Source organism: Rattus rattus, chromosome 13 (assembly GCF_011064425.1).
Source record: "Rattus rattus isolate New Zealand chromosome 13, Rrattus_CSIRO_v1, whole genome shotgun sequence".
Classification (NCBI taxonomy): domain Eukaryota; kingdom Metazoa; phylum Chordata; class Mammalia; order Rodentia; family Muridae; genus Rattus; species Rattus rattus.
This window is the reverse complement of record NC_046166.1, coordinates 3,016,860-3,044,113: the sequence shown is the minus strand read 5'-3', so window position 1 is coordinate 3,044,113 and position 27,254 is coordinate 3,016,860. Positions and strand designations below refer to the sequence as shown.

The following is a 27,254-nucleotide window of genomic DNA, read 5'->3' as shown; positions in this document are numbered from 1 at the left end:
CTCCAGTATAGCTCCTTGAATGTTATGGTAAAGCGACTTAGAGAGAAATGCTTGCAATCGTGTGATTACGTAAAACCACCAAGGTGAAAGTATATATTGGGAATCACCTTTACTTTATTCCGTTTTTACTTCAGAGAGTCTTCGAATAACAATGTCACTGCCAGCTGCTGATGGCAGTGCCTTTGCCTAGAAGCAACACGTGTGACATTGGCAAGCCATAGTTTTTTATTTTTTTTAGGTCGGTACAGCGATATTTCATATGAGTTCATCAGAAAATGAAGTGCAGCATTCTCGTAGTCAGGAGATGTATATACAGATTGTCTTATTTGGCTGTCCGTTGGTGTGAATGGATACCAGGACCAAAAGCCATCCAGGGAGGAAAGGGCTTATTTAATACAGCTTACGGTCGCGGGAAAACACTGTTTGCTGGCTTGTTCTGAATGGCTTGCTCAGCCTGCTTTCTTACACAGCCTACCTGGGGATGGTAACCGCCCACAGTGGACTGGGATCGCCCACAGCTCATTAATCAAGAAAATGCCCTACAGAATTGCCCTCAAGCCAATCTGGTGGGAGGAGGCAGTTTCTCAATTGAAGTTGGCTCCTCCTGACGACTCTAGCTTGGGTCAAGTTGACACAAAACCAACCAGCACACAGATCTCGAGGCCTGTCGTGGCACAGGGCTACGTAAACAAGAGGTTCAAACGGAGAGAAGATCCCCAGGGAGAAAAATGGAAATGCTGATGAAACATGGAGACAGACACTGAGTGGGATAAAGTTGTCCTAAAATAGACCACTGTCACTTAAAAATAAGTCCTTGGCTGCACAGTGCCAGCATTATCAGTGCAACAGCATTGACTCTCTCCCTGTCTTCTTCCTTCAGGCCTGATTCGGCTGTGACAACTGAATCCTTCAGTGAAGCTGTTCCTTGAGTGGACCTATTGCTTCACACATGTTTCTCCAGTCATAACTTTCTTTCTGCCTTTAAGGGCATGGAGGACCCTGGTTAGTTCTCTTCTGGGTGGAACACATAGTGTCCGGGCTATGAGGCCAGGTACCACAGGCTTCCTGTGTAACCCAGAGCTATACTTCTAGCACAAAGCTCTGACACCAGTGTTATATACTTATGCTTATGTGTGTGTTGCTGTGTATACACATGTATACACGTACATGAACATGCGGAGGCCAGAGGACACCCTCAGGTGTCATTCTTCCTCAGCACCTTGTTTTCTGACAGGAGCTCTCGCCTGCTTGGAGCCTGCCTATTAGGTTAGACTGGATGGCTGGAAGGCTTGGAGATCCTCCAATCTCTGCTTCTCATAGCCCTTGGATTTGAAGCACATGCTACTGTACCCAGCTTTTAAACACAGGTTCTGGGAATTGAATTCAGGCCGGCATACCCGTGCAGCAAAAACTTTACAAACAGAGCTTTACCTTCCAATCATGTGGCAGCAACTTCTAATAGTCTCTATAAACAAATTAAACTAGGATTTCTCAATAAATCCTAAAGGTCATTATCTTTTGCAGGGCAACCCGATGCTACAACTAGAGACGCCAAGGTCAAAGAGTGACCTGTGCAAAATGATTGAAATGGCATCCGACAAGAGTCGGGAGCCCAAGGCTCAAATATTGGTTCTACATTTCTATGCTGACTTCGGTTGATCCTGGTTCTCTGTTCACTGGTTCTCTGGTTGGTCAATCTCAGGACTGAGAGACATACAGGACCTCATCAATTGAGCAGAAAGGCCAAGGCCAGCCTGCACCATAGCTCATACTGAGCACACGGGTGTCTTCTACAACCCATCTAGAAAATGTACTCATCCATCAAGTCAGTTACTCAGCTGTGGGAGCCTCAGTTTCCCCAGCTTCGATTAGAATATAATTACCCTGACTTCACAAAGAGTGAAGGTGAAGATTAGAGGTACTGGGTTGAGGCGAGGACACACAGGACTAATTCCATGAACAGCAGTGGGCTTATTAGACTAGCATAGGGCAGAAAGAGAAACCCAGAGGAGAAAAATCGTTCCATCAGAGCTGGGAACCAAAAACTGTCAGACACTGAAACTGTGACACTTAAATACTGCTAAGAGCATGTCTGACCCAACCCCCTACTCCACAATTTCGTGCTGAATTCTTGTTTATAAAATGGAGGACTGTATCCGGCTGAGTTAACTGTGTATAGAAGAAAAGTCACCATTGTGATTTACAGAGTTCACATAGTATGTTGCAGGCAGTAATGGTATGTGCCTTTTGTTCTAGACCAGACCTAGGATAAACAAAACCTACCCTGTACTATTGAGAATTAAACTGGCCTATGTAGTTGGTCTCAAACTTGCAATCCTTCTGCCTCAGCCTCCTTGGTGCTGAGATTACAGGTACCCACACCACATCTAATGCTCGCCCTATTTTATAGACAAGAGTAGAGAGGCTGGAAAAGTTTAACTCAACTCAAAGCCAAAGAGCAACTTAGTAGCCATTCCAGAACTCTGTCTCCAATGCTGAAGGTCTTATCCTTGTAGCCAGAAGGCAGGTGCGCCTACTGCTGCTACTAGCTTTATAGAAAGGACCACAAAGTCCCCCATTGACCCCCCAGACGCTGGCAGCTACAGACAAATCATTTTAATTTCCTGGGCCCTGTCGTGATCAAACAGAATGTACTGGATTAGAGTTTTTCAATCCAAGTCTTGTGGACCATTAATCACATTTTATATCCAGGATTTAAGAACCAAAGGAGGAATGAGGATCACGAGGAGGGGGGGTGGGTGGGAGCTGAGCACATTCATTAGCAAGCAGACACAGTGGGATCTCAGTTCATTCCATTGAAAGTTCTGACTCTGTTGTGTATTATATGACAAGGAGAGGAGAGAGAGCAAGAGAGCTGGTTAGGGGAAATTATGAAGTGGTTTGAGAGGTTTGTTTCCAAGTTGTATGCAAAACAGTCAACGTGGACATACTTACCCTGGAGCTTATTTGGGATGCTCTGGGGTAGCAGAATGGGGGGGGGGATAACGGGGAGTGGGGGAAGCAAAGTCTTTGCTCTTGCAATGATCAGTATTACACACAATAGCACTCAGCAGTTGCTGCGAGAACTGAATTGAAAGGAAAACAGACCTGAGTATAATGGGCAGATGCTGGGCTGCTCCTGAAGCCTTATGGGTATGTCAAGAATGCTAGCAATGTCTTTTGTATTCAGCCACCTACTCTGCCACGAGGCATTTTCTGCCTGAGACCCATTCTGTGTGTGAACAGCGCATCCCTCTTCCAGTGGGATAACCACAGGTAAGCTCCCCTCTCCACCGTGTCCCACGCGCTTGGCGTCTGAACAAAGGTGAGCTGTGGAAGCTGAAGAATTCTTGTTTTCATCAGTGTCTTTGCCCAGGGTCACGGCAAATATTGTTTCATGAATTTCCAGCTTAGTCCTCAGAGCTCAAAGGATAAAGTGTTTCCACAAGAAAGAAAACAAGAGAGAAGAAAAAACGCACGCACGCACGCACGCACGCACGCATACACACACATTTCTGTATCTTTGGACACATAAGTATTGTATACAGAAAGTACTCAATGCATGCTGATAAAGTTGAATTCAAAGAAAAGCGTGGAGAGAGGGGTCCAATGAGAGACAGAGGAAGATAAAATCCCTGACCACTTAAATCTTTACTTCTCAGGGAAAAGCAACACCCTCAGACTTGCCAGCCAGCCTCCTTCTGGAAACAGTGGCACAGTAACCGAGAGCAATTCTTTCCAAACTTCCATTTTGAAAGCAGGACCTAGAACTAATCCAGGACTTCTGACCCCAGCTGATGATTGCCAAGAAACCAGGCTGCTGAATGAGTGAGCCACACGGTCCAGACCACCAAAAAAAAAAAAAAAAAACCACCACAGAAGAGATGCTCAATAATTACCTATTGAATGAAAGAGATAATTATTCTCAGAAGGAGATCTCAGAAGACACGGCCAAGGGGATGTCAACATAACCGGGACTTACTGGTTGATATTTTAAGAGTTCCTAGGTTAGGGACACAGCTTAGTTGTAGAACCTATACACAGCATGCGAAAGACTATTAGAGTCAGAAGGGGGAAAAACAAACAAAACAATGCTCATCTACCTTTGAACTCAGACCCAGAATAGCCCACTTATCAGGCTTCCCTGTGTTTCAAAAGTTTACACTGTTCCAATCTCAGACTAAGCTTTTCTTCTAAGAAGTCTTTTCAGATCAACTGAGCCCAAGGACATGGCTCCCTTCTAACAAAGCTCATTGACACCACTGGATGAATCATATACTGCCAGGTGGCACCTCTCAAAGTCATTTGTCACCTTGGTTCTGTAAGGGGCCAGAGAGTGGTCTATGACAGAAGTGCTTTCAGTTTTTTTTTTTTTTTTTTTTTTTTTTTTCTTTTTCTTTTTTTCGGAGCTGGGGACCCAACCCAGGGCCTTTCGCTTGCTCAGCAAGCGCTCTACCACTGAGCTAAATCCCCAACCCCATGTGCTTTCAGTTTTGAGTGAGCGGTTTACTGAGTGTATAGCAAGCAAAGGAGGACAATCAGACAGTGAGTATAAGGTATCGAGGAGCGGCAGACGGACAGCAGGGTGATGCTCATCCAGTCTGGTGCTCAAAGTACCCAACTTTAGAAACAGATTGGGGACTCCAGCTAGAGTTTGCAGCTGAGAGTCCCATCAAGAGGGTCCTCTCTGAGGATGTGAGTCCAGCTTCTTGTTCCAACAGCAGGCTTTTGATATTATGAGATAAGCAATAACCACCCCCATTGGACATGGTTTGCCATCTAGCTGTTGTCAAGGACACAACATCTTCATGCTCTTGGCTGCTTGACTTTTTCTTTTCTCCTGGTTATGATTATGGGGGCCAGCAGAGCTCAGGAGAAGGAGGGTTTGTTTTGGTCACGGGGTAGGTAGTTGATCAGTGTAATGAGCGTTATGATCCTGTAGCCATTACAACCCTCCAGGTTGCTTCTCCACTTGAATCTTTAGAAGGTGTTCTTGAGTAACTAGCCCGTGAAAGGGACTTCTGCATCAAGGACTGATTACAGTCAGTTCACTTGTAGACTAATACCATTCCTTAATCCTCCATTTAACAGACAGTAACCATCATGCCATTTGCCTACTGCTGGGGAGCAGCAGTCAAGCTGTAACCTAAGACTCCTTGAGAATCTACTAGAAGGAAGGGCTGCCCTTCCAAACACTCCATGCTAAAATGAGGAAGTCATTCCAGAAATACTCACCATTTTGAAAGAAACAGGGCCTAAAGAAAAATGTTCAATCTGCCTGTGAGAAAATGCCGATCCCAACGCAGAATCCATTCTTTAAGACAACGCCCAGCTAACCCAGAAAATCCATGGTGAGAGAGGACAGGAAGATTTTCAGGATAGCGACATAAAGAAATGGCCAGGCTGTGGTGGAACCCAACCCCTTGGGTTCATTCCTTCATACTGCTTAAGACATCATACATCAGCCGTGGGAACAGTGTGTCAAGTCCTATGAAGGAGGACATTCCTCTTATTCATATGATAAGACAGAATGGCTTGTGTGAAAATGTAAAAGGTTCTGGTGAGGTTGAGGCCCAGTGAAGGAAGTGGCACGCCACAAGGGTTTACTCTGAAATTCCCCAAAGCCAAGTGTGGGAAGAAGCCGGTGATTATGGCAGCTGGTTGGTGGACAAGTAGGCTGCTAATTACACTATTCTCGCTGCTATTCTACTGTGAGCAGATCACAGGGTTCATATTTAATGCACTAAATTACCTAACTTAGAAAATGACAACTTCTGGCCAGTCCTGGTGAGGGTATTGTGAAGCCGGTACACTTACAATCGTGAAAAACAGACAGGAACTGCTGTGACATCAAGAGGCACCAATCATAAGTACACAAATACCTTGGCCATTAGTTACAGTTGTGAATTTACCACAAGAACTAGTCCAAAGGGTGAAGAGATTATCAGCACACTATGATCTAAATAGAGATAAATTCAAAATTACAGACTGGCTGTAAGTACAGGAGACACACTATGCTTCAAGACCTGTGTTAAACATTTCTATCCATTATCCTCCTCTACACAATACTTTGAGGGACTGCTCCCAAGGCAGGGACGAAGATAGCAAGTCTCCAAGATTACACAGCTAGGAAGCGGCAGGACAGGAAATCCAGGTTGGGGTGGCTTCAGAGTCCCGTGACCACAGATCTGAAATCTCACTGGAAGGTGATAGGGGATATTTGCTTAAATGACAGGACATCCACTGGGCGAACACTGGGTGACCATTAACAAGGGCCCTTATGAAGCCAAGGGGGGAAATGCAAAGTTTTAATATAAACCCAAAATGAAGAATGTGCACAAGGATACACATGAATATATATGAGAAGACTTTGCAGAGGAGAAACAGAGATTGCAGCCCTGTGAAAAGAAATGTCTCGGGGTTGGGGATTTAGCTCAGTGGTAGAGCGCTTGCCTAGGAAGCGCAAGGCCCTGGGTTCGGTCCCCAGCTCCGAAAAAAAAAAAAATGTCTCCCAACTCTAGCTGTGCAGGTGTATTGTTTTATAATTAAAAATGCAAAGGGAGCTAGGTATGGTGGCCCATGCTGGTAAGCAAGAGGTCGAATTCAAGGCCAGGCTGGACTCCACAGTAAGACACTGAAACAACAACAAAAAATGCTAAAAACAAAAACAAAAACAAAACCAGGAAGGATGGTAACTGAACCGAAGTGCACCCAACTGCTGGGGAGAAGCAATTTTGGTAGCCATGTCTTCCTGAACCCTGTAAAGCATTTCTCCAATTCGTAACCTTCCTCACTCTCCTCTTCTATCCCTCCTTTTCCTTCCCTCTCTTCTTCCCTCACCAGAGGGAAAAAAGAGCAGAGCTTCAAGCATCTGCAATGGCTGGCTTCGGACTGAGACTGAGTACTGTGAAGTTTCCTCCTGGGTCATTTGCAGCTGGCATTGCTGGGGTCCAGTCCAGCACATCCCATTTCCATCCCAGCTGCTGTGCATCCCACAACTCTACTCCCCGGCCTCTGCCTCTCTGCACCTTCCCTGGAGAGGCGCACCTGAGGAACCCAAGTGCTCCGGAGGCCGGCAGTGATCCCAATTGGAAAGCAGATATAAGCCCCACATCTTCTTCTTGCTGGAAATGAATTCCAGAGATATCCCTTGTAAAGGAAGAAAAGGGAGGAGGAGGAGGAGAAGGAAAAGGAGGAGGAGGAGGAGGAGGAGGAGGAGGAGGGAGTCAGAGGGAGGAGGAGGAGAAAAAGGAGAAAGAGGAAAAGGAGGAGAAAGAGGAGGAGGAGAAAAGAGGAGGAGGAAGAGGAGGAGGAAGAGGAGGAGGAGAGAGGAGGAGGAGGAGGAGAAGGAGGAGGAGGAGGGGGAGGAGGAGAAGAGGAGGAGGAGGAGGAGAGGAGGTGGAGAGAAGGAGAAGGAGGAGGAGGAAGAGGAAGAGGAGGAGGAGAAAAGGAGGAGGAGGAGAAAGGAGGAGGAGGAGAAAAGGAGGAGGAGAATGAGAAGGAGGAAGAGGAGGGGGAGAAAAGGAGGAGGAGGAAGAGGAAAGGAGGAGAAAAGAGGAGGAGGAGAAAGGAGGAGAAGGAGGAAGAGGAGGAGGAGGAGGAGAAAAGGAGGAGAAGGAGGATGAGAAGGAGGAAGAGGAGGGGGAGAAAAGAAGGAGAAGGAGGAGGAGGAAAAGGAAGAGGAGGAGGAGGAGAAAAGGAGGAGAAGGAGAATGAGAAGGAGGAAGAGGAGGGGGAGAAAAGGAGGAGGAGGAGGAGGAAAAGGAGGAGGACGGAGAGGGAGGAGGAGGAAGAGGAGGAGGGAGAGGGAGGAGGAAAGAGGAGGAGGAGGAGTTGGACGAGGAGACTAGCTAGATCTGAACCAAACAACAACAACAATACTAACAAAACAGGAAGAGTGGAAGCTGAACTAAAGTGCACCCACTGCTGAGGGGAGCAGGCGTTTTGGTGGTGGTGCCTTCATGAACCCTGTAAACCATTTCTCTAATTCCCTGCCTTCCTTCCCATCCCCTCTTCTCCTTCCCCCTCCTCCTCCCTCTCATGCTTCTGTGTCTTTGGAATGTGCTGAAACCAAATGAAGAAATAAGTTTTGCCAGAACCAAAGCTAACATAATCAACTTTGTTTTGGTTTGGCTTATTTTGTTTTGTTTGAGCAGGATTTCACTATGCAGCCCTGGCTGACCTGGAACTCACACATCCCCCTGCCTCTGCCTCTCAATGGTGGTTGGGATTAAAGGCATGTGCCATTATACTTGGCTAATAATCAACTTTTTATAACAAAGCTCCTGCAGCCACCCTTGGGTCATTGTCCCCTGAGAAGGCGATTTGTTTTTTAAAGACAGGGTCTCATATAGCCCAGGTCTCTCTCAGTCTCTGCGTAGAGGAGGATATGTAGCTCAGGAAATACAGAATTGAGGATTGAACCTGCGTGCTAGGCTGGCATGCTACCATCTGAGCTACATCTCCAGCCCTCCATTTCTGGCTCTATGAAGTGTTTGCTATAACCTGTCACAAATACAGTATGCTAACCTTGAGGAGAGGAAGGGAGAGTATTTGGGAGAAAGCACTTCAGATTCCCTTTTTTAGCAGCTAAACAAAAATAAAGATTGTGGGGAAATATCAAAAACGAAAATGGCAAGATCCAGAAGCCTGGCTAGAAGGTGGTGAGTGAGTGCTGGCAGGGGTGGGAGGGGGTGGGGGGGTGGGGGGTGGGAGGGGCCTCCCCCGCCCTTAGATTCCTCAGGGAGCGGGAGATCACTGCAAAAAGGGACTGGTTTTAACAGCTTAGGGACATCAAAGGAGAAAAACAAAATGAAAGTTTGCAGAACAGAGAGAGCTTTAAATGATTCAAGTTCAAAGGGACAATTTCAGGCACTGGGAAGAGGGAGTTACAAGCCTGCAAATGGCTGCAGAGTAGAGAATGCTTAACCATTACAGCGACAGCAATGAAGGCAGAGGCCAGGACATGGAAGAGATTGCTCAGTGGTTAGGAGCACCTGCTGCTCTTGCAGAAGACCCAGGTTCCATCCCCAGCACTCACACAGCTCTGGGGAATCCTCTGACCTCCAAAGGCCTTAGGTACACTCACATGTGTGAGTTTTATACATACATGTAGACAAAACACTCATGTTCATAGGATAAATCAAAGACAAAGAATGAATATGGTATTCTTGTCATTACTTTGAAGGGGGACCTATTGTTATTTCTATGAGAAGTAACAGGCAGGACTAGCAAGAGAGTAAGGAATGGTCACATCACTAGCCTCACATCACTAGCAGACAGTGCATCTGAACCACATTCTAGGGACAGCATTGAGCTGAGCACTTAAGTAAGCCATTCTTTATTTTCATATTTTCCCCTTCTTTTTTTTTTTGGATTTATTTGTGGGTACACATATGAACACGCATGCATGCATGCACATACATACGTCAGAGAATAATTTGTGTGAATGGGTTTTCTCCTTGTACCACCTGGGTCCCAGGGATTGAGCTTAGGTCCTTGGGGGTGGGGGTCTGGGAGTACCTCTAGCTTATGAACCATCTCTCCAGCCAAGCTGAACACTTGAAACACATCATTTCTTCATTCCCTGTGATAACCACTTTCCTACCTAATGGTTCCCTTTACAATCACTCTACGATTGCTGTGAAGTTAAGAGATTTCTTAACAGCCTGGCCTTTGAATGAGCGGTACCCAGGTATATGATGGCTGCCCTTGAAGACTATGGACAAGGATCATTTCAGAGCTGATGGCCCCTGGGGTTCATGCCACCTCGGCTTTTTACCTAGGGAGATGTCCAAATGAATGTCCATGTAGTTCACTGGAGAGAGAAAGGGTCAGAAAACCCCAGTAGGCTTTCTTTCTTAAGAGCTAATATACATGAAGATTCTCAAGGAAAACAGTACCATCACTATTTGAAGATATATCTTTAAGTGCTGTGGTGGTGGTTGGTGGTGGTGTGGTGTGTGTGAGAGTGTGTGTGTGTGTGTGTGTGTGTGTGTGTGTGTGTGTGTGTGTGTATTTGAATACAGGAGCATGGGTGCCACAAAGCACAAGTAGGTGGATGTCAGAAGATAATTCCAGGCATTGGTCCTTCCACCTTTTATCAAGACACGATAGAGATTCTGGGGAGTGTCTTCTCTCCATATCCACCTCCCCACAGGTGTTCTGGGATTACAGGTGCATGCCACAGGTGTACTGGGATTACAGGTGCATGCCACAGGTGTGCTAGGATAACAGGTGCATGCTACGGGTGTACTGGGATTACAGGTGCATGCCACAGGTGTACTGGGATTACAGGTGCATGCCACAGGTGTGCTGGGATCACCCCACAGGTGTGCTACCATGTCTGCCTTTATGTGGGTTCTGGAGATTCTAAACTCAGTCCTTACACTTGGACTGCAAGTTATTTCCTATCCTTCCAAATGTTAGCCTGTGAAAAAGAGTGAGGAACATGGCCATGGCTGCCTCTTTGTATGGCTGCCATGGAACTGCAGGAGAGGAGGATGGGTACCTGGAAGAAACAGATACAAATATGGCGTATCAATATTTGTGTTAACTCCTGGCACAGCTAAGAGAGCAGCCTGGCATTTAGTTTACTAGACCCCCTGTACTGCATGCCACACCTCTCACCAACTACAGAAACGTCATGAAAAGTCGCATGTGTAAAGGGAGGCATAACATGCCACATACAAAGGCACCAGCTTCGTATCTACACCTTCGAGACCTTTTCCCAACCTGCTGTTGGTGTCCAAAAAGAAAAGACCAGACCTCTTCATGTCTCTTCCTGCCTTACTGTGGTATGAGATTTTGATCACAGGACAGTACCTTTCCTGACCAATTCTATAGGAATCTCTGAAACTCCTCATCAGAAGCAGGCGATAGCATCCTGTTGCTGGTCAGTTCTGTTGTGTAATGCTGGGGAGGAGGGAGCTGACGGAGCTGACTGAAGTCCTGGGTGATCACTGGACAGCCCTGCCTCTGTGAACCTTGCCTTCGACAGGCTTATTCTGCCATACAAAAAGCCTTCAGGGCAATTACCAGGCAAAGGACCCCTACCCAGTGCTCTAGACTGAGTGCTGCTCCGTCCAGATTAAAACATTGGCAAAGAGCGACACCAGTTCTACTTGGCCATTTTAAGGGACAGCAGAGCATTTACAAGTTAAAGACACAGACTGGATGGCCCAGGTTTAAATACCAGCTTTGTCACTTTCTGGCTTGTGTTTTGACAGAATGTTTTTCTCATCTGTATTTAGAGATTAAAGGAGTTGTCCCCCATGCAGGGCTATAGTCAGTACCAGGCACTAGTAAGCACACTGCCCGTGACATCTGAGTAGAGACTTAAAGATTAATAACACAATCTAATTTTCAGATCTTTCAGATACTCGGCAGGCAAAGTCCATGCAAAGTGTGACCCTGTTACAGATGTAAGTTCCCTTTCTTCCTTTTCCCCACACATGGTGTATACTTACAACCACCATGAATGAGGCATTCCATTCTACAGAAGCAGATGCTAAGGTTTGGAGGACTAAGTGGCCTGTTTATGGTGAGAGTATTGAGATTCTAGTTCTAAACAGAACTCTGTATCCAACCATGATACAATCTTGCTCCAAGTTAACAACAAAGAAACAATAACATAGTAGCAAAAGGTGTCCATAGTGAGCGAAGTCCTAAAAGCTCCAGCATCCTGTGTGAGAACTGATTCTGGTCCAGAAGTAATATGATGATCTACGGTGGCTTGTCTGGAGTGAGAGGGACAGAGTGTACATGGAGACTGAACCTTGAAAAGTAAAGCGTGTATGTGGTCAGTGCTGAGCTCAACCATACATGTGAATGTAGAAGCCAGAGGTCCACATTGGTGTCTCCTGGACTGATCTACATTTTATTCTGAGGCATGGTTTCTTCAATGAGTCCTGGCCCACAACACCCAGCACATTGGGGTCAGAGCTGTAAGCTGCTAGGCTCGGCATTTTACAAGGATGCCTGGGATCCACTCAGTTCTTCATGCTTACACTACAAACACTTCACCCATGGAGCCATCTCCCCAGCCCCCAAATCTCATCATTTATTTACTTATTTATTCATTTGCTTCTTCATTTTTTTATCATGCTCCAAGGCAGGTTGAAGACTTCCCTGAGTATGCTTTAATGTGGTATGACTGCCATGTTTGGGACCTGTGAGGTCATAGCTGTAACAGTAAGTGTGAAGTCTACAAGGAGAGTTGTCTAGCCTCTAGGCGAGTGTGCATCTGGTAGGCTTCATGGGCCCTTCCCACTCTGCCTGTGTTGGTCCCCTAGTTTCTTGCCTGTCCAGTCTTAACAGACACAGGGCCTGCACTGTGTTGTCCAGGTTGTTCCAAGCCCACAGCTGGAACGGGAGCTCTGCTCATGCTTCCAGTCCTATGCCTATAGTGAGGAGAAAAAAAGGTAGACTCCCTTCAGGAGGCAGCATACTTAATAGAACTCAACAACCCATAGCTCAGAGCAGCCTCACTTCTCCATGGAAATGCCATTCCAAGCTTTCTGTGCCTTTTTGGGTCTCCAGTTCTTACCAGCCTGCAGCTGAAATGCTCAGTTGGGCAGTGGGCTCTCTTGTCTCTGTAGCTGCAGGTCAGGCAGGAACCCTGGCCTTCAGTCTCATCGGTGGACTGCATAAAGAGGGATCCGTCTCCCACCTCTGAGAAGGGTGCTCACTGAATGTTAGTACCACAGCCATGCCCACTGCCTAGGGCTAACAGATTTCCCCCTATCAAAGGCCCATGATTATATTTGGACTTGCAGTCCATGTAGTAATTGTTATAACTATTTAACTTTATTGACACATTACAAAAGCAGTCATAGGCATTATGTCAATATCAAAATGTAGTGTGTTCCAATAAAACTTTATTTACAAAAGCAAAGTGTCGGACTTGACTAATTTGTAGACCCCTGCAGCAGAGCACTGGAGAGGAAGATTGTGGTTTTTGCAGGCTGTTTATACTCAATGCCCTGCTCACTAGAGGTGGTATTCTCCTCTTTCCCAACGGAAGCAATTAAGACTAATTGGCATTTTCAAAAGGGCCAAGGTCTTCTCCCTACTTCCATGGTAACCAGTCACCATATTCTCAGAAAAAGCAATGACTCATTTCTGGGTTTTGTTTGTTTGTATGTTTTGGTTTGGTTTTGGTTTTGGTTGCTTGTTTTTAGTTTTTTCTGGACCTAAACTCCGGCAGTCTTTGGATGAGCGTGGCAGTCAGGGGGTCTCCAGCACCCAGCAACTCAGGCCTGGGGATGAATCGTTGCGAAATGGAGACCCCTGACACTGGTTCTAATGTTATCTGGTACAATGATGAGCCTGAACAGGAGACCATGTTGGGAGACTGCACGGACAAGAGCCCTGAAGTCGAGAGTTCTGAGAAGGCAGGCTGAGTTCTGAACTCAACGAAAATTCTCTCTAAATCCCAACCCCTAACCCCAGCTGCACTGCAGATGAGACCCAAAGGAGCGCTACCTGTTAGTCACAGCCACAGCCTAGATGACCCTTTCAACCTTGCCCACAGCACCACCATTTCTGCTATCTTTGTCCATCCCCCACCCCCTGGCTATCCCAAGGCCTCTTGTATTTGCTATAGTTTTTTGTTCCCTAAAAAATTTAAAGCCATCATAGCAAAATGCTATAGGCAATGTAGTGAACTACACCATCCTTACTCAACAGAAATAATAACTCAACATTATGTTAAACTTGTTTCTAGTAGGGTTTTTAAAAGAACAAAGAAGTAAAGCATTTTCTATCCAGCTAATGATAGCCCCCTACCCCAGTGGCCAACACTGTATCCTATAAAGGTTGGGCATGCATCTTAGAAGCCCACTTTTATAATTTTACATTATAAAATACATACAACATAAAAATCATTTAAAATGACAGCGCTTGGTTCTAAAAGACACAGTTTCCTGGAGATAAGTCAGCTCTACTGCATCACAGTTATCAACACTAATACCAGAATATTTCCAACATGCAAAATGAAACCCTAGAAAGTATATACCTAGAATCTTAGCACTTATAAAGCTGAGGCAGGAGGACTGCTTTGAGTGCTGTCAGGGCAGCCTGGACTACACAGGCTGACAACAAGTTTACTTTCTGTCATGATAGGCTTGCCCATGCTGGACCGCCATAGAATATCTAAGCTTGGTTTATGACACCTGATGCTTAACACAATGCTTTCAAGTTTCATTCATGCCCTGGGAAGTAACCAAAGACAACAGCAGTGGCCTATATAACTTTGGGGGGTCTCTTGGACACCACAGACCAACAACTCAAATGGAGGTCTCCCATGTATGGCGCTGGGGATTTTGTTAGAAATTCTATATGGCTCTGTGGACTACATCATTGACCCAGGTGGTGTAACTTAACTACATCCTGAGTGCTAATTATCCTTTTCCCTTTCCCTCATTCCCCCCCTTCCTCCTAGCTAAAGCTCACCCCAAGCTTCTTTCTCTTCCATGGTTCCTTTTTACTTTCTTGTCTCCTGATGTTATTTCTAGGTTAAATACTCATATCTAAGAATGTGGAGTTAGGATCCACAAATATGAGAGAACATTTGATGTTTGTATTTCTGGGTCTGGATTTCCTTAGTGTAATATTTTCTGGGCCTATCTATTTACCTGCAAATTTTATGGAAAATTTCCTAAAATTTTCTAAAAAATTTCATTTTTTAGAGCTAAATAGCATTCTATTTTGTATGTGTGTTGGGAATTGGTTCTAATGTGTTGTCTTAATTTGGCTCCCAAAATCACATGGGAATCTGCATGTCCAGATGCTGAGGGTCCTGTCCCCAATTGGTTTTTTATTGATCAATAAGGAGCCAATAGTCAAAGGCTGGGTAGAGAGAAAGAAGTGGGACTTTTAGGATTTCCAGGCAAGGGGAGAAGAAGAGAGAATCCGTATTGAGAAGGGGTAAGATTGACCATGCCATGATGGGGAACAGAGAGATCAGAATTAAGAGCTCGCCACCTGTAAGAACCTTGGAAAATGGCTCAGGAGTTACTGCCCTGATTGGGTCTAGGATAGCAGAGAAGAAATATAGATTTATAAGGTATTAATTAAGGAATACCAGAGGGGAGTATGTGCTAGCTGTGGGGAGGTTTGGAAGTGCCCAATCAATGAACTTTTCAAGGCATATCAAAATTAAGTTGATGTGTGTGTGTGTGTGTGTGTGTGTGTGTGTGTGTGTGTGTACACGTGCCCGTGTGCATGTGAACGCTGGGAGCTCACTGCTACATATATGCATCACGTTTTTGTCACCAATATCCTATTGCTGAAGGCACCACATACTTCAGACATAGAACTTGAAGGAATTAAGCTGGAATTGACCTGGAAACCTCTTCCCTGAAGATTATATCTCATAGTATCTAAATGTGCTATCCGAGCTGCTAAAGGAGAAAAGCGCTCAATAGACCTACGGAGCTGTTAAGCACATGATCACAACAACCAACCCAGCAAGAGATCCTCAGCACTGCAATAGTGACACATATCTTGGGGGTAACCAACAGCCATCTCATTGAACCTAAGACCCCCTCTATAGGAAGGACTCCATGCCTGGTATTATAAATCTACCCAGCTAGGGAGGTCATAGCTCCTAAGAGCAAACTTACTATTGAGACTTTCCTAAACCTGTATAATTTTAACTGCCTTCTCAATGATAAATATCCTTATATCCACAGACAAGTACAGTTCCCACCCCTTATCAAAGAAATTTCTTTTTGCAGCCAACATGGACCATTACAAAAAGTCATAACTGGTTAAAATGCAGAGGAAACTGGAAAAACATCTACAACACAATTCTTCTACATATGGTTCATAAACATTGTGGGAGAAGAAACCAAAGATTGTGGAAGACAGAAAAGTCAGGGCACCTGCTGTGAGACAGTGCCTTATCCATGTGATAGGAAGCTATACCCGTGAAACCAAATATGGCCACCTAAACAAGACCAGTACAATGAGAAGATCAGTTGACAAGGTATCAGAGATTGGGAAATCTCACGATGCCCCAGCCCTAGTTGAGGAGCTATAGGCAAAACTTTTAAGAGAGGAAAAAAGATCAGTCTTCTCCGAGGAAAAGGCCCCTGACAGGTTATCTAACCCCAAGTGGTCAGCTCTAAACACACATGCATATGAACAACTAAATGAATTCAGCAGGTAGCAAATATTATCATTATGTGTATATGTGTGCATGTACATCTGTATATGTGTGTGCACATCAATAATAATTAAAGAAGAAGAGATTGTGACTCTGAGAGGAAGTGGGATTCATGAGAGAAGTTGGAGGTAGGAACAGGAGGGGTGGGAATATTGCAAATAAAAACTAATGTACAAAATTTTCAGTAGACCTTTGTAAATTTAAGTTTTAAAAAGTCAAAAGAAGCTTCATTCCATCTTGTGGCAGAATAACATTCTATCATTTGATTATACTATGTTTCAGGTATCTACTCATTAGCTGATGGATGTTAAGTTGCTTCTCTGTGGCTGTTATGGATGGCACTGCCGTAAGTGAATAATATTACCTTAGTTGGGAATACGCAGGAAGTGAAATCAGTAGATCTGCTTATTTATGGATACTTATATTTCCTGGCTTTTTATTGGCATTGTTGTTATAAAATGCACAACACACCTCCCTTCTGCATGTGCAAGACTGGTTCCCTGAGCTTCAGACTTGTGAGGCCATCTCACAGGGCAGGTGCACTGACAGTCTTGCCAGGTGTTCAGCTTCTCGAGAGTGCTTGGGAACCACATGAAGTTTGCGATAAGTTTTAGGGGAGTCCCCGGTTCCTAGGGTAGATTACACCCACATGTTTCATAAGCTGGATAACTAACTACTTAAGCTTTCTAATTGTTTTTTTTTTCTTTATATCTCCTCTCAGTGCTGGGAACTAAAACCAGGGCCCTGGCATTGCTAGGCTGAACTCTTAGTCTCCTAGGAGGAGCCTTTACTGTTTTTAAATGCTGCTGCAAGCCTTCTGCTCCCATTAAGAACATTAAGGTTGAGAGCTAGAGTACTAATAAGTAAAGAATGGGCACTGCTCTTGAAGAAGACCCAAATACAGTTCCCAGCATCCACACCCGGCAACTAACTCACAGCTGCCAGTAACTCCTCCTCGAGGAACGTCCAACACCCTCTGTACCCCTGGAACCACTACAGACATACACATGATTAAAAGTGAAATAAATCCGTTTTTGAAATGATAATTTAATAATCTTTATACTTTTATAGTTTCCTGCAGCATTTATACAATGCTGATATGATTAAGGATTTTGAAAAGTGTTAAACAAATAGTTTCTGCAAAGACGAACTGGTTGCTCACAGGGCTCTGGGTTCTCTTCCTGTATGTTCATAGCTGATGTTTTTTTGTTTCTTGGTGTGAGTCATAACCTTCCTGCCTTAGTCTCCCTAGTGCTGGTATCATAGGGCACACACCAGCCAGGTTTAAGTTTGTTGTTCTAAGTAGAGCTGCTTAAACTTTCTTCGAGCATGAGCCTTCTCACCTGAGAACTGTGTATGTGCATGTGTGGTATGTATATGTTCCAAGCTGTGTTTTATGAACGGGTGTACCCCTATATTAAAATGAAACAATTTAAACAGACATGAGGGTTTGATCTTACGCAAATGCGTTTTGTTTCAAAGCAGGAGTTCATTAATTATTTAATAGATACTTTTATTTCCAAAGGTCTAGGCCATCTACCAGGACTATGTTGTTCCCTTGAAAGAACTCAAGCCCCGGGGGGCCTTTTCTCCTACTTCACCAGCATAACCCACCATGAGGTACAGTACATGCAAGCTGAGGGCTGAACTGGAACTTGATAAGTGCAGTACCCTGTGGCTGAATCACCAATGGCTCATCCCAACCTCTGGAAACAAAGGACAGAAAAGTGTTACTACCCAGCTGACATGGGCTTCCTGTTGTGGGGCAGGGGAAAGATTTTCTCATAGATCAAAAAAAGAAGAAGAAAACACTTTAAAATTTTATTTCTTCAGTTTCCCAATAGGGAAGAGAAAAATTGTCTGTGTTTATTTCCTCAATTTTCCATAAGGGCCGAAAAATATCTTAACTCTACCCCCAATCTATTTCCCCAAAGGGACATTAGTTTTGGTGCAACATTTCTGCTACAGAAATGTCCTCCTTCACACAGCTCCACTGGCAGAGGTACTCCCTCACAGCAGGACACAAGCATTTTCTCCCTGGTTTGTCCTCCTGAGGCTGTGTGACCACGCTAGGAACAGGCTGATTTTAGTCAATAAAGATCAATAAACCGTCATGACGTCACTTCCGCTCGGGCCTGACCAAGGTTCGGCTCCTCGGGCCGAGGGCGGGGGTACGGAGGTGGCAGCTGAAGGCAGGAGGCGGTGCGGGAGGCGAGAAGCTCCCGCGCGGACCAATCCCTGCGTCCCGGGCCGAGACCCTGCTCCTGCAGCGCCCCGAGGAGAGGCCGGCCGGATGGGCCGCTGAGCCCGAGTCGGGGACCGCGTGGAGCCCCCTGGAGCTGAGATCAGGATGTTCCGCTTCATGAGGGACGTGGAGCCTGAGGATCCCATGTTCCTGATGGACCCCTTTGCAATTCACCGTCAGCATATGAGCCGCATGTTGTCAGGTGGCTTTGGATATAGCCCCTTCCTAAGCATCACAGATGGTAACATGCCAGCAACCAGGCCTGCCAGCCGCAGGATGCAGGCTGGGGCTGTCTCTCCCTTTGGGATGTTGGGAATGTCTGGCGGCTTCATGGACATGTTTGGGATGATGAACGACATGATTGGGAACATGGAGCACATGGCCGCCGGAGGCAACTGCCAGACCTTCTCTTCCTCCACCGTCATCTCCTACTCCAACACTGGGGATGGTGCCCCCAAGGTTTACCAGGAGACATCTGAGATGCGCTCTGCCCCAGGCGGGATCCGGGAGACACGGAGGACTGTCCGGGACTCAGACAGTGGCCTAGAGCAGATGTCCATTGGGCATCACATTCGGGATAGGGCCCACATCCTCCAGCGCTCCCGAAACCACCGCACGGGGGACCAGGAGGAGCAGCAGGACTACACCAACCTGGACCGAAAGTGAGGCAGCAGCGTTTGATGATGAATGGAGAAGGAGACATCTTACAGGCAGCAACGTCCTCTGAATTTTCCATGAGGCGCTGTGGTGGGGGACGAAAGGGGCCTCGCTGGCTATCCAGGGACCTGAGGGGACTACCCCCCCGACAGTCCGGGTCGCTATGACTGGTGAAGGCCCCAGGCTCTCAGATTCTCATGGCAGGCTGGGAGGCTGAGAAATCCTGAAATGACTGTCCTTCCAACCTCCATCCCAATTTAATATTAAATTAACAGGCAAGCTGGCCACGCCTCCTTGGGTCTCAGAGAGCCTTCGACGCCCCCCTGACCTTCCTTTCCATCTTCACCACCATGTGTCCCCACCCATCCTGTATCCACTAACTTGAGTTTTTTCATGTTGCTGCCCATCTCCAAGCCCCTCATCTTCCCGGAAAAAGGGTTTGAGGGCAACCTGGGTTTAGGATCTCCATCCCTCAGCTCCCCCTGGACCCTGCCCACCTCTTCCTCACAGAGCTCCACTGCAGATGCCATGGTCCTAAGGGAGGGCTGTGGAAAGTGGACCGAGTTCCCAATTCTTTGTCCCTCCCCCACATCACAAAAAAAACACTTTCCTATTCCCTTCTCTGCCTTTATAAAAATAAATGATTTGTGCAACTTGTAACTAGGTGTTTATGGAAAAAAGGAGAATGGAAAAAAAAAAAAAAAGATCAATAAAGACCTGTGGGTGCTTTAAGGATTCCTCCCTACTTTCTTTTCACATTCGGATTCCTTATTCAATTTATTACAATTCTTGAAGAAATGGGAACTAATCGGGAGCCATTTCCAAAGAAAAGTTGCTTCCAAAATGTTACCCATCGAGGTGTGGGATTAGTTAGCAGCCTTGAGTAATATTCATTCAATGGCATACTCATGATTTACTCACTCACCCACAGAGTCCCCACACAGATCAGACACGGTCCTGTGTTTGGGGGTGCCAATGTGGCTTCAGCCCAAGCAGGTTCCAAACAGCCTCACAAGACAACCAGACATTATAAAAAAGACCTCGCAGAAGGGTCCAGGATCACGTGAGAGGACTGATCTGTGATGGACTTCACTCTCTCTCTCATCCTCCACACATTTATCTTGAATTTGCTCCTTCAAAACACACAGCATTTGCAGAAAGTATGCTTTCTGTGGTAAACACATGGTTTCCGAGGAAAGCGAAAAGTCAGAATCCAACTCCAGAGCTGACTGATGATTCCCATATGCCAGAAAAGAGTTGAAGTAATCAACATTGGTTTTTTAGGTGTCAGAAGTTAAATGTAAGAGTTCCTAGTATGCTAGCATGTGCTCTACCAGAGAGCAGCGAGCCCAGTCTCCCAAGTAGACTTTATTTAGAAGGAAAAAGGACCCAGACACTTCCCATCTCTGCTACCCTACACTATACAGAGCATAGCCAACTGAGTTTCTGCCCTGTGCTATAATCCTACTCGCAGCTGGATGCTCAGTGAAATTAGCCTTCTATTTTAATTGACTGGAAAACCTGCCAAGAAGTTTGGTCTGACAGTCCATCAGGCAGAAAACACGATGATAAAAGATGGTCTAGTAATTACCAGTGAGAACCCAGGAAGGTAACTGCTCATGAAATGGGTTATTTTGTGAAGCTTCTTGAAGCTGGAGGGCAAGGAATGTTGAGTCGGGCAGAGCCTGTGGAAGCCTGCCCCCTTGTCAGCCCTTCGCTCCGAGGCCATGGACTTCAGTAGATGAGGTCATGACAAACTGTAACAGGTCCTGACAAATCGTTCCCTGCCAGGAGTCCGTAAGTCACCTGACAAGGCTCAGCTAGCTCCTGTGTCTAAACCCACCCAGCGAGTTTCCATGTGCACAGAACCAGGCTAACAGAGGGACCTCAACCTCAGGATTGTGAGCAAAGCCTGTGTCTCAAAAATGCTGTTAACTCCTGAGGCAGCCACTAAGCAGCACGCAGTATACAGTGTGGGCTCAGTAATTCCACTCTCTGAAATTTAACTTCGTGGATGTATGCAGAAGTGAATCTATAAAATTGATCAGCCCAAACAAATTCTAGTTAAAAAAATGGAAGTTAGTTAAATATACTTTATGAGCTAAAATTAGCCATAAACTATAATATCGTGTGGCCCTTAAAAGTAACAACGTAAGAAAAAAATTTACATTTCCTTGATTTTTCTACAGTAAGTCAATATATTTTTAAGGCTGAAAACCCACTGTGAAGTCAAGTGATATTACACAGCTGTGCGGCCAGTAACAATTCACACTGAGAAATACAACACCAGAGTGGGCTTCTTCAGTACGCATCTTACAGAAGACAGACAGTCACTTCCACCTTTCTTGCTAGATTCTTTTATCTGAGTTATCATTGAATTTTTCAGTGTTTTTATTTATTTTAAAAAGCAAAACATAGTCACACATTGGGAAATAAGATATTAAAAGACCTTGGTGGGGTGGGGTGGGGGGGATGACATAAACTCAAAGGAGCAAATCCAGAGAACTTATCAAGAGGCAGCTTTCCTCTCAAAGTTCCAAAGAGCTCTGGGACATGGTATAGCATCCGACAGGGCATCAGGGCAGAGTAGAGGGGAAGGGTTCTGCTGTGGGCACAGAAAAACAATAGCTGGCATCAGCCATGAGAGAGAAGCTAAAAGCAGCCCAAGAACGTGAATTGCTTAAGTTCAAGTATCAAGTCTAAAACACCAAGAAACCAACACAACACTGTCATTCACAGTGAAGCTTCCCCAAAAGGCACTTGACCTCTTGTCTAACCTGCTCCAAAGGGCGGACGGATACAGTATCTATCCATATAACTTGGTGTCCACACACTTGGGAAGACAACGTTTAAAGGCAGGATTTTGTATATGTTTGTGTATTAGGGTAGGGGTGTGTGTGTGTGTGTGTGTGTGTGTGTGTGCGCGCGCGCGTGCACGTGTGTATGTGTGTTACAGTTATTTTTAAATTAGTTTGAGACTGGGTTTCACTAAGTAGCCCAAGTGAGCTTCAACTTGTAATGCTCCTCCTGCCTTAGCCTCCCAACTGCTGAGATTCCAGGTGCAGTATCACTATATCTGGATTAAACTTTTAATTTTTTTCAAAAAAGTTGAGTTATGAGCTTGAGGCCAGTCTAGGCTACATAGTGAGTTCCTGCCTCAATGAATGAATCAATGGGTCAATGAATGAATCAGTGAATCAAATACAGATGAATGTGTGGTCCAGTCTCAACAGAGTCTATCATGATCGCAGTAGTAAAATACCAGCACCCTCTCTTGACCGTGGTAAGTGTATGGTGTGGGGTGCTGGGCAAAGGTAATCAGGGATTCTCTTTTCTGTATCTACGAATGTCCCAAGATGAGAGTTTATTAAATATATAGAAATAACAAAACAATGGTGGATAAAATCCTGGTTGTCTGATCGTGACATCCTACATCCCCTACCCAAACTCGGACAGCCTGTTAGATGACATGCACTGGCTAAGTTTGCTCACAGATCCTTCCCACTGCATGAATCCCTGGGCACAAGGAGACCTTCAGATTCTAAGCTCACAGCCAAGGATTATGGTTCTGCCATTGCTGTATCTCCTTCTCACGGAGCAGAAAGAAAGTGGCCCTGGTTGCTAGGTCTGCAAAATCTTCGGATGCAAACAGTGTGGTCCCTTACCCCTCAGGATCTCAGGACTCTCAGGCCCGGAAACTCCTGTTCTCACAGGAAGCCTTTCTGGGATGACGTCACCCACCAGATCCCAGGCATTATCTCATCCTGGTGTGTCATCCTCTGCGTTTCCCCTCAAGTAGCTAAGAGGAAATGAGAGAAGAGGCACAGCTCCTACAGCACACCTCATTCTGAGGTGGAAATGTCTAGCACGTTAAGACCTTACTTCTTCCTCCCAGACTGTCTTCCCTCTCTCCTCTCTTTCCCTTTCTCTGCTCTCTGTTTCTTCTCTCTACCACTAAATTGGCTTCTCTGCCCTCTTCACCTATCTGCTTCTGTTTCCAGAGTGACACTATGTAGCAAAGACAGAACGGGAGCTCCTGGGCTCAGCTACTCCTCCAACTTCAGTCTCCAGAGGAGCTGGGATCACAGGTAAACACCATCTCTCTCTCTCTCTCTCTCTCTCTCTCTCTCTCTCTCTCACACACACACACACACACACACACACACACACACACCAAAGAGCATACATTTTAAGAGCACTGGAAACTTGTGCTGTTATTCTCCGCGGAAAAACGGACAGCAGAAACCCACCCATGCAATGCCTTGGGAAGCCATCTCTAACACAGGGTGGGGCACACTTCAGGAGGCTGCAAATATTTACTCTCTGTCCCTTGGTGTATTTATCTTTCAATGCTGGAGCAAAACAAATATTTGTTCCCACAGGCTCTCCAAGTGGCAGAGCCGGTAAGGAGGAGAAATGCCATCTACAGCTGTTCCCAATACCATACAGATAAGAAGGTCGAGGCTCCAAATGTGCTTGTACTGAACGTCTGCATTTAAAAATACCTTGATTACAACACACGTTCCTGAGCAGCGTGTACTGTTTATCCATCGTGCCCCTCACACAAGGTGAGTGGTGTGTGTTTGACCAGGGACCCAGCACAGCATGGTGGGGGAACATTGTAAGCTCTTGGTAAAAGTCCAGTTGAGATACCAGGATGGAAGCTCGGCAGTGAGTCGTGTTTCCGGGGAGTGTTACCTCATTTTAGAGTCGGGAAGGCTAACACCAACTCTGGAGGACTGAAAGAGCATCCAGGGGTGGATCTGGAAATTCACCTAAAGGCATTAAAAAAATAATACTATTGATTTGCTGTTGGGCCTGGAAGCACACACCAGTCATCCCAGCTACTCAGGAGGCTGAGGTGGAGAATTACAGCTTTGGGCTTTGTCACAGATATGGAGCAAGTTAAAGGTCAGCCTGGGCAACTTAGCAAAACCCTGTCTGAAATATTTAAGAGGAAAAAAAAAATGGATGGAGCTATACCTCAGTGGCAGTGTTCTTGCTTTACCTATGAGACTCTGGGTCCAGCACAGTGTTACCATTATAATTATAATATTTATCTAAAATTAAAAAAAATCATTTTTCCTGTTTCAAGAAAGACTAGAAAGCTTTCTCTTCTACGGTAAAAAATTCCAAGATTCTGCTTTACTGAAGTGGGAAGATTTGTTGAGACAGAAAAGGGTTTTTCCCCTTACATATATGATTAAAATAAGTTAGTTCCTATTGTATACAACGCAAGGCCAAAGAGAGCCTACAGCCTCAAAATATATCCACCTCACTTCAGGGTACTTCAGTCAGCACTCTAGGGTATAACATAAGATGGTGAAAACCCCTTCTCTCTGCTCACATACACAAGCACTACCAGCCTCTCATCTGTTCAAATCCAGAGTAAAACAGAACAACCATGATCTCTTGGCATGCCCACTGTTTTCTCAGTGAGAGGATGAGAGGGAGAAGCCACCATGGCTGGACTCTTGCCCTAAAGCAGCCACAGAGGGGAAAAAGGACCAGTTGTCCAGGGAGACATTTTAAAGAAGTGGCAAACCCCTGCTGGCTCCCTCTGCGTCCACAGCATGCTGCAAGAGCTTGCACGCACTCTCAATAGACGGCCATCAGCTGTCCGTGGCTCCTGCTCCCACTCTCCCATGGAGCTGCTCGCTCACGGGCGAGTGGCTGAACGAATTCCACTTCCTGGGCACTGTTAGCACACAGGCACCACGAGTACTGCACAGCGCGTATGTCATACACAACTTTCACCATAAGCATCTAGAGTCTGATGAGATGTTCCTAAGGCTTTACTGACGTGGCTTCATACTCAGAGAGCTCACCCCTGCAAAGACCACTTAATTATAGAAATTCTCAGGTGTGATTCTGTACGTTTTACAGTAGCTACGTCATCACTCTGACACCACGCTTTTTATTGTTTCGGCCATTGGATTGATCTGTATGGGTAACTCCACAAATTACAGCCAAATGTTCATTTAAAAATGGACCATATATACATATACATATATATATGTGCATATATAGTGTATGTATATACACACACGCATACACACACACACACACATAAACACAAAAGATTAATAACACACACCCTCACATACTCACACACACACGTCCTGCACGTCCTGGAAGATTATCTAACATAAAGTGAAATGGGACAGCTGACCGTCTGGACACATGATAGGTCTGCACACTCATCTTCATCCCCCATGGGTCATTAGGGAAATTCTCTCTAGGGTGACCACAGTGCAACCCTGGCAAATGCCCTGTTTACACAGTAGCCAGACATCAAAGTCCTGCTGATTTAGAAGTCTCTGGAGGAAAAGTCCTATTGTTGACGTGGTATTTTTAGCGTATCCTTTTTCCTTATTGTCAAGTTGACTTATAAATAACTACAACTTTTGGCTGTAGCTGAGCACAAGGTAGCCCAGGTAGATGTTCCTTAAAAACAGCAGCAGCAGCAGCAGCAGCAGCAAGTTTCTAATGGCTCAGGTAATGAATGCAGAAATACTTCCTCCTTGTAAAAACTTCAAACTTGAAAAAGGACGCCTTTCCCAGGCCACCACTGTACCAGCGCCCTGACCTGAGGGGAATTATTATAGAACTAGGCTGTTGATCTCAGATAACTATGCGTTTATGTGTCCCTGAAAATAGAGATGGATATGGTCTTCTTAGCTGAGCCCTCCAATGACATCATACTCAAAAATCTGTAACTTTCTAGGGTTCATCCATAGATCTCAGCAATCATTTTCTTCCAGTGCTGGTGCATGCCTTATTGTGTGGTTTTGGTTTTACTCACTACATAGACAAGCGGGCCTTTTACTCTCTATCCTCTTACCTCAGCCTCTTGAATGTTGGGATTATAGGCATGTACCATGGTGTCTGGTTCACTCACTTTCAGTATTAGATCTGCCTCCCTCTCCCTTCTTCTTTCTCCCTCTCCAACAGAGTGTGTGTGTGTGTGTGTGTGTGTGTGTGTGTGTGTGTGTGTGTGTACATGTCTAGCTCACAGTGTGTGGATATACATTCCCTCTTTCCTAGTGCGGATAGATACTTTGTATCCAATACTGAGGCCATGTATCTCTCCGAATCACAGTGTTGCTACTTTGTATTTCACAAGGGGACATTCCAGGCGCTCAGGCTTTACATTTTCTACTCCTTCCCTGGAAAGCAAAGACACAGAAGACTAAGCTCTTCTCTAAGCCCTGCCCTTCTGAGTTTCTAGCAAACAGCCACTGGTTTCAGCAATGCATTATGGCAACTGGAAAGAGGGATTTGCTTGGTTCCATGACATCTGGTACAAGGTCAAGTTAACAGGACACAGAGTCCAGAGTCCCATCTCAGCTTTGTGGCCTTTGTTCTTGTTAACATCCCTGAATCCCAGCCGCATGCTGACAAACTGAATAGTCAGATCTACCTTTCCAGGGCACTGGGAGATTCTGTTAGCAAAGGAAGTCCTGACCTAATAAAATGCATCCTGCCTTACACAAGCCACAGTGTGCCCAGGAACATGGTGGCATTTAGTACCTGTCAATGACTCCCTGGCTGAGGATGGCTCATTATCAGAATGCAAACCACTGTGTGCTTTGTAAAACTCCAGATGGTGGTCTGAAGTGATCCACTCTCTTCGGAATCCCTGGTCAGCACTGACTTGGCACTCTGGAGTGAAAGGCGGGGGCCCAGGCTCAGAGCTGTTCCACACTCTAAGCACTGTTAAGCTCCTTCTCAAATGGCTAATCATTAAATTCACCAACAGCATGCTTGACACCGGGGCTGGACTCCACTAGTGGGATCTTGTCTGTCTCTTAATTTTCCACAAATGACTATTTAAGAATAAATAAAAGGGACAAAGAAGGAATGGGCACGTGAAGGCAACAGAGCTGCTGGCACCACTGGGACCCAGCCAATGTTTAGAATGCAAAGGGCTTTGTTTGCCTTGACGTTAGAGAAGGCCTAGAAACAACGGGCCTATAGATTGGTGTCTGCATGAATTTTTCAGGATCGCATGCTGTAAGACGAAAATAGAGGGTAGGGGTTGTGGCAAGAGCAAGTTTTGGGGTCCTACAGGCCATGCCCCCTTTGCCTTTCTACTTGTTCCACCTTCTCCAGCACACCACTCACATCCTATGTGGCAGTAGCAGCCAACCTCTGCAAGTGTCCCTGTCCTTGACTGAG

At 45.6% G+C, this 27,254-nt stretch overlaps 2 protein-coding genes across 3 annotated transcripts in view; one reads left to right on the top strand and one right to left on the bottom strand.

The window, feature by feature from the left end:
• The window catches only part of Arhgef3 (Rho guanine nucleotide exchange factor 3), a 281,753-nt gene that overhangs the window by 81,241 nt on the left and 173,258 nt on the right, over positions 1-27,254 (bottom strand). The gene's annotated exons all lie outside the window — the stretch shown is intronic.
• On the top strand, positions 18,308-19,331 carry LOC116914385 (myeloid leukemia factor 2-like). The gene has a single exon (XM_032918600.1). It carries the CDS (start codon positions 18,522-18,524, stop codon positions 19,080-19,082), a length of 561 nt encoding a protein of 186 aa, XP_032774491.1. The 5' UTR covers positions 18,308-18,521; the 3' UTR covers positions 19,083-19,331.